General features: G+C 35.4%; 1 protein-coding gene across 1 annotated transcript; it reads left to right on the top strand.

The window, feature by feature from the left end:
• Positions 1-401: 401 nt before the first annotated feature.
• On the top strand, positions 402-7,037 carry LOC108674060 (glycoprotein-N-acetylgalactosamine 3-beta-galactosyltransferase 1-like; the record flags this gene model as incomplete). Its single annotated transcript, XM_047884146.1, is given in 7 exon segments — positions 402-406; positions 1,983-2,191; positions 4,213-4,351; positions 4,642-4,690; positions 4,693-4,756; positions 5,901-6,014; positions 6,880-7,037. Coding segments are annotated over 7 exon segments (738 nt in total), but the record flags the coding sequence as incomplete, so codon positions are not given.
• Positions 7,038-10,717: the final 3,680 nt, after the last annotated feature.

Below are 10,717 nucleotides of genomic sequence, written 5' to 3'. Positions count from 1 at the left end.
TTTATTTACCTATTTTATGTTTGCAAATACATTTGAAGTTTGTATCAGGAGTTTGAGGATCCCTCATGAACACATATTGTTGATCTGTAGGAATTGATGAAAATTTTGGCTTCCTGATGAGGCTTTTAACTGCAGACTTGTTTCTTATATTCTTATATTTACACATGGTACCTTTCATGTCGGTATTCAATGGCACGGTTAATTTTCACATTCAAATGTATGGTAAAGTTTTAAAGGTATTTCAATTGGCAGTGCCTTAATAAAATCGGTATTTGCTGGCAGGTATTCAGACTCCGAGATTGAACCTAATACTCAGCGTGCTACTCTGCGTTACTGTAGCAGTACTAACCCTCCTATCCTTGGACACCCACACCGTTACTCATCGAGCTGCTTCGTCCAGCATGAGGTACTTGAGTATACTAGTGCCTTTTTGACATGTGTTCTACAGTGAAGTAACTATTCTCCACAAAGTTACCTGATCTTTGTTGAATATCGTCTATGTGACAGACCCAAGCTCTCAATTCATTTTTATGAATTGAGAGAATTTATGAACCTAAAAATCAAAAATTAGAATATAAACAAATTTTTATTCGCATTGGCGTAATATATCAGTTAGTATTAATCTATAAGTAGCTTTCACCGCGTCTGCTAAGACATTGTTACTTATATTACTTCTTCTCAGGTACGAGCAGACATTGTTTTAGTTTATTTTAAGATTCACTTAATTTAGTTTAAAGCATTTCTTTTATTTTTGCGATTGCAACCTTACTCCAAGATCAATGTGAGGTCAGGTGTATACTATCCTACCTATAAGGTTCCAGGTTTAATGTACCTGCATCTGTTTATATTTTATATAATTTATAATGTGACGCTTGAAGACCATTCATAATTGCCCTTTATCTGATTAGATGAATTTTAAAAGTTTAAAACTGTTATGACATATTTTAGAATCTTCAGGACTAAAAATTTTTTAGATTCATTTCACTGCATCTCCAATCTATTCAATCACTGTGCATAATAGAACTAATATTTATTAATTTTTACAATCTTTTTTATGTAATCGTTGGCCAATATCATCTCCACTCATGCAACCTGGAACGTAAAGTCGAATGGAAATGCTGAGAACTTTCATTTAAACCGTCATGTGGAATTATTAATTATCAATCCAAATGACGCGCTTAATTCCCTTTCTTCTTAAACTTAATTAATTTTACTTTCCAACCTTATCATCACTCTGACTTCATGGTGAACAAGAGTTGCACGCACGCACGAAAAGCAGACGCTCTGTTAACTACAGACTTGGTGAGAACTGAATAATATTTCGTTTGTGTTCTCATTTATGTTGTGAGGTAACTCTGTTTTAGCGCTCTGATAACTTATAGTGAATAAAAAGATTTTTGGACACGGGTTAATTAAGAATTTTTGCTTATATAATGATCATTGTCATACAGTTTAACATTTATCGCAAAGCGGTCGGCATGGGCCAAGTCATATCAATGCATTCAATACACGGATGTCAAACCTTTACGATGAGCGGAAAAAGATTTGGCCATTGCAGTCTTTAGCGCCGACCTTCATAATTCAAATTTTCTCAATAAGAATTTGTTAACATTCAGACAGCAAGCTTTTGCGCTTAACTTGTGTTGTTTTCCCCCTCATACCTAGCATTTATATGGCTAAAAATGTTGTAATTGATCCGTGGCAAAATTTTAAAATTGATTTTAAAATTTTAAAGCAAAATTTCAAAATTGATAGAAATCTATTTACTCGATTTCTATCTGGGTTCAATTTGAGGAGAAAATAATTCCATATACCGATGATATTTTCAAAATGTTGTCCCTCCTCCACTATTACTGTTTTTACAGCGATCAAATCGAGGTTTGAGAAGAGACTATTTATGTAAATATTTTTGAGCAGTGATGTCGTCAGAGAGGCTTTCTTGTCAAAGTCTTAATTTTATTAAATTCTGAATTTCTAACTAGTAACTCGGGCAAATCCTCAACACGTCCTGAATACGCCTCAAAAAAATCACAATTGCATAAGGCGGGAGAACAGAAGCAGTTGCAGCGGCAGGTCAAGGTGCTGGTGTGGGTGATGACTCAGCCAAAAAACCACAAGACGAAAGCTACGTCGGTTCGTGACACTTGGGGCAAAAGGGTAGACAAGCTTCTCTTCATGAGCAGCAAAGAAGGTAATTTAAAATTAACATTTATTTTCAAACCCTAAATATTTAATAATCAAAGATGCGCTGTTGCAATAAACACTTCAATAAATATATCATTTTCTAATAAGATCGAAGAAGGCATGTGATAGGATGATGTTTTTCACATATATTGGACGTGCATAAATATGCATATATATAACTTTATTTCCCGTGCATAAATACCCAAATAAATAAATATTGGTGGCCATAAGTGGGAATTATAGGTGGAGCATCGATGGCGCAACGATGCGGCATCGATGGCATGTTCAGCCTATGTTCCACCGATAACCTGCCGATGGCCACCCAAAACCTATATAAAACCTCATCTTCCAAAAACCTATATTCCAAAACCTATATAAAACCTCATATTTCACCTATAAATACCCATAGGCTCCGGTAGCACATCGAAGAGAGTTACAGATGGTCACCTATAAAATTAAGCCAATAAAATATTTTCCGAAAGTTTCAAATCCGATGCATTTGCATTTACTGACATTGCTTCAAAAGATCACATATTCTGTGAAATACGTATGAACATCCAGCAAGGCGGTATACAAGTAAAAATATGTGACATGTAGCAGGAACAAATTATCACAGTACCAGACACTTACGCCGCAAAAAATCGACTAGAAGAAAAGTCCCTGCCTGTAGTATTCGGACTATGAACTCACTCGGGTGAAACCAAGGCCTTTACTTTCAAAAAAAGTGAAGAGATCGCAAGTTTATCAGCCAATCATTGACGGCCTTTCAAGTAAAATCCACCGATCGTAGACAAGAAAATAGAGCGTAAGTACCTACGTTCACTTAGCGAGTTTTGAAAGAATGGCCCAAGTCTCTACCGTTAGCCATTGTAGAGAACTTGGCACTCGAGTCATTTCATGGCACTCGACTTAATTAAAGTATTGCGAGTATTGATTTCATCGAATGACAAAAATTAATGAAACCACCGTGATGCTTAGATGGTCCCATTAACCATTTCATTTATTTCATAACACATATATTTCCATTAACAATTCGAGTAAACAGCCGGTGGAAGAAAGTTCGTTTATCTGTAATGAACGATGATTCAAGCAAGTGTAACGGATACGAGCAAATACTTTATATGGATCTAAGTTTAATACTGTGAAAATAACACTATATTTTGAAAGAGGTTCGATTCAAAATAATTTTGCCAATAATATTATTGCGCAAAATAAGGAATTGATATTACTCGATGATTTCGAAATTTTAGGTGTGAAATACCTTCACCACTTCGTGCCACTATTTTTCTATAGCCTAATCTACAATATTTTGAGTGGAAAGGATACCGAGGCAACTTTATTAGAAATTTAGACTATGTTCAAAACAATTATCTGAGATGAGGTAGAATTAAAGAAGTTCAACGACGACGCACGCCAATCGAACAGGTATAATCATAACATGTACTTACTCGACTCGCTCGCAGCGCTTTAGAGATGCCGACTGTCGATTAGGTGCACGTAGCCTTAGTCAAATGTGGCAGCTTGAGAATAACATAAATATCATGAAACACACTTAATCGATCCATATAATTTTTACATCAAATTCTTTCATGCACTGCGCGGTTTTGGCAAATAGTTAGCGATTGCTTACATGAGATTTGCCTGCAATGCCCGATCGATGTTTGATACCTTAGAAATAAGCGATGATTCTTCGATGATCGCCACCTATAATCGCAACCCTCTCGATTTATTGGTGTATTACTTTCGAATTTTTGTAGATATGGACACCCATCATTACGCCACTATAATCTGCCGTCGTCACTTATAATCATCGATGTGCCACCCTTAATTTTTATCTGGGTAACACGATTTGAACACCATGGCTTTGATAATAAATCAGAAGTCGATTAGTGGTCATCCGTTGGCATATTTCAATCAATTAATAGAGAGATATACTTATAATAAGAGTATAATCTTATCCTTTTATTTGAGATTATAAAGAACTTGATTTTTCGCATGTGAAAAAATTACAGAAACTGTAATCAACAGATGATTCATTACCAAGCGTCAAGTTGAACGTGACTGAAAGGTATGATCACTTATGGGGCAAAACTAAAGAAGCCTTCAAGTACGTACACCAGCGTTACATTGAAGACTACGACTGGTTCATGAAGACGGATGATGACACGTGAGCCTTTAATCTTACATTCGTACGAATGGTACGGTCCCTTTTTTTAAAGTTAGTTTACTTATGGACTTTTTATTTCTCTTTTAAGCAGTTGATTCATAAGTTGTTGTCAAGGACTAGAATCTCGCCAATGATGTCGGTCAGTGAGGGCCTTTTTGCCGCTTCATTTTGTATTTAGCATGTTAGAATGTGCGAATTGCAAACGAGAGATTACGTGAAAAAAATTGACGCATTAGGGCTATAATAATAATAATTAGGGCTATAGTTTAATTATTAGTACTTTTACTCAGGTTCGTGGTGGTTGAAAATTTACGCTACATGCTCAGCCTCTATATGACCCGGAGACACCGATTTACTTCGGCTGTAAATTGAAGAAATTTTTCCCCCAGGGTTACATGAACGGAGGTATGGTGCATAAATATACACTTTAGAACATTGTGAACTTTTTTTAATGAAGCTACTGAGGATAATGTGATGTCGCCTAATGTCTGCTGATAAAGGTTGCTCTGTTTTATCTACGACTAACGTCGAATGATCAAATCCTGAAATTTGACTGGACAAACTTTGGATCACAGCGACACGGTCAGCGACATTTCACACAACCATACAAGACACAAACAACAGGCTCATGGAAAATTCGAAGAAATTTTTTAGCTCGGGTTTTTTACCTAATATTTCATTCAGTTATTTATTCTCGGCAATGAAATTTTTTAAGCACCTCAGTATTACATATGTTAAAATAATCTAAAACTATATACTATTACTTAAATAAATAATATAGTATTCTTTTGTGCCAACTAAAAATTCCACTATCATATATTTTCTGAATTTCCATCAATTGAAAAAATTAAAAAAAAAAAATTAAAAAAATTCAAGTCATGAACGTTGGAGCGTGTAGGTCGATCTTAAACGGAGCCACTAGAATCTACGTGGTGGTGTTGTAGTCGCGCTTCACTCAGATTTTTGACATGTCTCGCCACACGATGTGTGGAAGATAGGAACAATCCCTCTCTCTCAAAGAATTAATAGTAAAAGAGATAATTGAAGTAATTTGCTGGCAGAAGCTAATCACCTCTTTTTTAGGAATCGTCAAAGAGCGCAACCAGATCGATTATTATGGATCTTTTGAAAAGAGCGCATTCCCACATATGCACCATACCAGGCAATTCTTACGCTCAGACAATTGAAGTTATTCTCCGAAAAATCAACATACATTAATTGGGAAATAAAATGATTTTCAATGTAATGTCGACAAACTTTTGCAATCTCGTCAGTTAACCAATAATTCATTATATTTTCTGAAATGAGCATTTTCTTATCGCTAGCAAAAATAGGATTTAGTAAGCTATAATAAGTCTGTTTTCTGCTTAACTAATTTTCACGTCAATAGCATGAGCAGCGTGTGCACATAGATTTACTCATTTTGTGGTGTTGCGAATGACAACGCATAAATAATGGCCCAATTAGATGTCTAGAGGGATTTCTTATGTTGGTTATGGATTGCAATAAATATTTTTTTCCATATTTTATTCAGGTTTGTATGCTACAGGTGGAGGTTACGTTCTCAGTCGCGGAGCAGTAAAAAAATTCGTCGAGGAAGCGCTTAACAAACCCAAAAAGTGCAAAGCTACTGAAGAGAAAGGCGCTGAAGATGTTGAAATAGGTTTGTTGTCTGAATTTTTCGTGGAATTTATTTGAAAAGTTGACCTATTGATTATATCCTGAGAACGCACCACTCTGCATGGTTTGGTTATTTATTTTGGTCAACATGTAAAATTGGAGACTTTTGAATTAAACCATTTGTTTTCACATGGATGTTTGCACGAAGTAATACATATAGTAAAACATGAATATATACAACTTTTTTCAGAATAACTACAATTTTCTTTTTTTCATATCAACTAAAATGTCGACGTTTAATGAAATATTGTGAAGATTAGTAATAGTGGATTTAAAAATCAGGACGCATTCAATTCAAGTTGATAACAGTAATATAACTTTCATCAAATATCTTATATACGGTACGTGAATCTCACCTAAATTAATTCTTAATCTTAGAACCTGATTGAAAATATAAAAACTGTCTTTCAGGACACAGACGAACAACGTGATGAATTCATACAAAACATTTTTAACGACTGTGTAAAGAAAAATAAGTAGGCAAAATCCGACTCCGACAATCCTTTTGCTCAATAAAAATTTGTGTTTATTATGAGCAATGAATTACAGTTCCTCGTTCTAATTCTAAATCTACCCTCTCAGTTAGTCACTGATATAAAATAGATAAAATTTCATGATTCGGTAGCAATATAATACGAAGTTTTTCTTTATATTTCTGAGAATTCCTCAATGTATCGGCAATTTAATTTTTCATTCATTCTTTATGTTTGCGATTAATTTTGCAAACGCAATTTTGATCAAGTTTACTCAAGATCTTTTCAAAAGTCAAGACATTACTCAAGATCTTCGGAAAAAGCAATCTATTGCAATTTCAGCATTTTCTTTCTTTCGTTTCTGTTGATACGCAGGAAAATGCTTGACCAGTGTCGGTGTACTGGCCGGGGACTCGCGAGACGAACGCGGCAGAGGTCGCTTCTTCCCATATCCACCGTCTCACCATCTCGTGCCGTTAAATTTGACCAGGCAGAGATGGTACTTTAACTACATTTACTACCCGACACAAATAGTGAGTTACTGACGCGTTGCATTCGAAGATGAGAGGAGATATTTGGACATTATTAAAAAAGAATGACGTGAATTCCATAAATGGCGTTGAAAATACATTCATCAAATTACACTCTGTCACAGCGTAAATGTGGAATAGATACATTCGTCGAGCTTAGTGCAAGTTCGTGCACAATCGCAATCATCATAAGTAAAATTCACACGAACAAAAATGTCTTAGAATTCTATTTTACATATGTGTACCAAGTTTCAGAGTGATCCGTTTGTAAATAGCCGAGATAAATTTTACCCTAGACGCTCCCCTTAAAATAATAAGGTTCAAGCTATATTATATACCAGTATTCCTGTATATTCCATATTCTAGACGTAAATGAGCAGTTAGGATTTTCAATCATATCTGTTATTATGAAAATTAGTTATTAAAACAGGATTGATATTAATATTAGGCGAAATTTATTTATCTCATATTATTTCCTAATTGAGAAACTTGCAGCAACATTCAGTTCACTGCTAATTTTTCGAGTGCGTAGTACGTGCTGGTAACGATTGTTTCTTATTCCCAGGTTTCAGACACCTGAGAGACTGTGTGTCATGCTTGTGGCTGATCACGGAGGAGGAAAGAGCTTCCAGTTATTTGCTACAATTCTAATTCACAAATTTCAGGATGGTTTCTTTCGTCTTCTCTCCACTTAAAGGTTAGCTTTTGAATTGGATTCTTTGATTTTTCAAAGAGCTTCTAAAGGCGACCGTTCAATATTCTTAGCCCACTACCGGACTTCTGTATAAACATTCCTGAATTAAAAATATGCAGGCATCCAATATAAATTCTTTCAGGTTTGCATTCATCATCCGGCATTATATTGATTCATGGCGCTGGCATACCTTCTACATGGTACGCACAAATATTCTGAGGCGTTGGCGCTAGTGCAATACCAAAGTACTGTTAGAACGGCAACTCTCGCGGAATATTTGAGAATTTATTAATCGTTTTGTGTGAGAACACTTGGCCGCCCTTCGAACCTAAAGCGTTGTTCAGTTTTCCGTCAAACGATTTAAGGGGAACGTCTGGGCCAAAAAAATCGGAAATTTTGGCTTTTCCGTTTTATGAGCTTATTTTGTATCTGCAGAAAAGGCCTGTCCAACGCAGCAAACCGTATGTAGGTTCGTACTTCAGTTTTTGCGTGAGTCAAATCCAAATTTATATGAAATGAACATTTTTCAACGACATGTAAAAAGATTACTCTGAAAATGTTAATTTATTGATCATTATCCGCGTTGCTTGCGATGTGTTTGGACTCATTTTTAATCTGCAAACAAGGAGCGTTGTACAATGGGCATAGATTTGCATTCAATACTTTTTCGCGTAAGGCCGTTTCGAACTTACGTATATCATATGAAAATGTTATATAAATAAATATATTTCAAAAATCACATATATAGCCTATTATGCACGTAAATCTGGACAAGAATACGTCTAAGAACGCAGGAATTTACTCTAAATACAAGTAATTACAAAGGAAAGGCTAGGGCTACATTATCGAGCATTTTTTAGCATTTTTTCTCGTTTCAATCAATTTTGCTTATTTGGCTTCCCTGGACATTTAAAATTTCCAAAATACATTATCTTAAACATACACCATTTTAAATCTCCCCCTATGATTTTAAAGCTACAGTATTGAAAGACATGCCATTGGATTTGCAATAAAGATATTTAGCGATCATCCAGTCACTTTTTTTATTTCGTTATAGTTTGGGTTATATAATGAGGAGATAGATATATATACACCTATATATAAATCTATCTCCTTGAATGAGGAGATATATTATATATTTTACAGTACCCCTATTTTGTCGTTTTCCATGAATTTCACTTTTTCTTTAATTTTTTCAAAAAAATTGCACGAACAAAAAGTCTCAGATACCTGTTTTACATGTGTGAACCAAGTTTCAAAATGATCCGTTTGTACATAAAACAAGTTTTTCTTTATCCAGACGCTACCCTTAAATAAGATTACTTACTTCCATAGTCTTACCAGATGCCGATGTCAGCGTCGTGACGTAAAAATATTTATTTGAAGCTGTAGTTTAACCGTATGTCAGCTTACGGCGTCTACTTGTTGTGAGGGCGCCGACCAGGTGCCGTTAGCCGGCAAGTCCTGTAATATAGTACCAGCAGCTAGACAGTGAAAAACGGATTGATGGGCTGTAAAGCACGTTGCTCCAGGCGCATGCTGTACCCTATTTTTCTGTACAAAAGTACTGGGTTAATCTGAGCATACGGAGAATTTCAACTTATTTTTTATGTTGCTCAGTGATGTCAGCATCAACGTTGTTCCCAAGGCCTTATCTCATATACTCTATAACGATAATTATGCTATAGTTGACCGAACGCCATCGCACAAATGTCCGTGCTTTTTTATACTGAAGATTTTCTACAATGTTGAATCATTGCCAGCAAGATACTGGAGGTTTCGATTTTATCAGGACTAACTTTGGTGGTCCTTATCCTGCACTCTCTAGTTACTTGGATGAGAACCAGACACTGTGCCAATTTATTTAAAATCTGCGTGAAAACGCTCATACAACGGCAAATTCGCTTGAATTAGGTTCTCATTTATTGAAATAGCGAATTCACAACGACAACAATATTTACCCTTGCCAGAAGCTCACACCAACCAATTCCATCCCAAGTGAAGGACTTGCATGTTGGTTCAAGTCTGTGAACATTGAAGATAATGTTTCGTATGAATGTGCACTTCACTGACCTTTCATCGCATTGGTGCGCGTGACACACACAACTGTGTAATACGGCATGGGAATCGCCTCTGCCTTCAACTGAGTCAGAATCAAAGCTGTTTTATGGAAAATTTCACAGAAATTTCAAAAAATTTTCAGAAATTTCAAAAATTCACAGAAACACAGAAAATTTCAAAAAATTTCTGTGGCTTATATTTGCAGCCTGAGCGTTTTACATGAGATTTTACTGACATACATACTGTTAAGGGTGCAGTCTAATGCCTATACTGAGCGTCGAACCTATTATTTCACTCGAGAAATATGCGACTGTATTTAGAATTTGCTTATTACAACAGGTGGATTTAACGTTATGTCCCAGTTAAAGATCAATTAACGGGAAAGACAAGCGTCTTGCCTAATTATTATATTTCAAATTTAGATAAAAATTTCGTGCTGTCAAATGAGTTTATGGAATATTAGTCGTTAAACTTTCTAGATCAGGATGATAGAATGAGACATTAGGGCATTAATCAGCACCTATCTGGAATTCAGATAGTAAGAAATATTTTTTAAACAGTGCATTGTACTGTATATGAGTAAATGTATATATAATGTTTATTTACCTATTTTATGTTTGCAAATACATTTGAAGTTTGTATCAGGAGTTTGAGGATCCCTCATGAACACATATTGTTGATCTGTAGGAATTGATGAAAATTTTGGCTTCCTGATGAGGCTTTTAACTGCAGACTTGTTTCTTATATTCTTATATTTACACATGGTACCTTTCATGTCGGTATTCAATGGCACGGTTAATTTTCACATTCAAATGTATGGTAAAGTTTTAAAGGTATTTCAATTGGCAGTGCCTTAATAAAATCGGTATTTGCTGGCAGGTATTCAGACTCCGAGATTGAACCTAATACTCAGCGTGCTACTCTGCGT

Source organism: Hyalella azteca, unplaced genomic scaffold (genome assembly GCF_000764305.2).
Source record: "Hyalella azteca isolate HAZT.00-mixed unplaced genomic scaffold, Hazt_2.0.2 contig14727, whole genome shotgun sequence".
In the NCBI taxonomy this organism is placed as follows: domain Eukaryota; kingdom Metazoa; phylum Arthropoda; class Malacostraca; order Amphipoda; family Hyalellidae; genus Hyalella; species Hyalella azteca.
The sequence above is the reverse complement of the archived record's forward strand: the minus strand, read 5'-3'. Positions and strand labels throughout refer to the sequence as shown.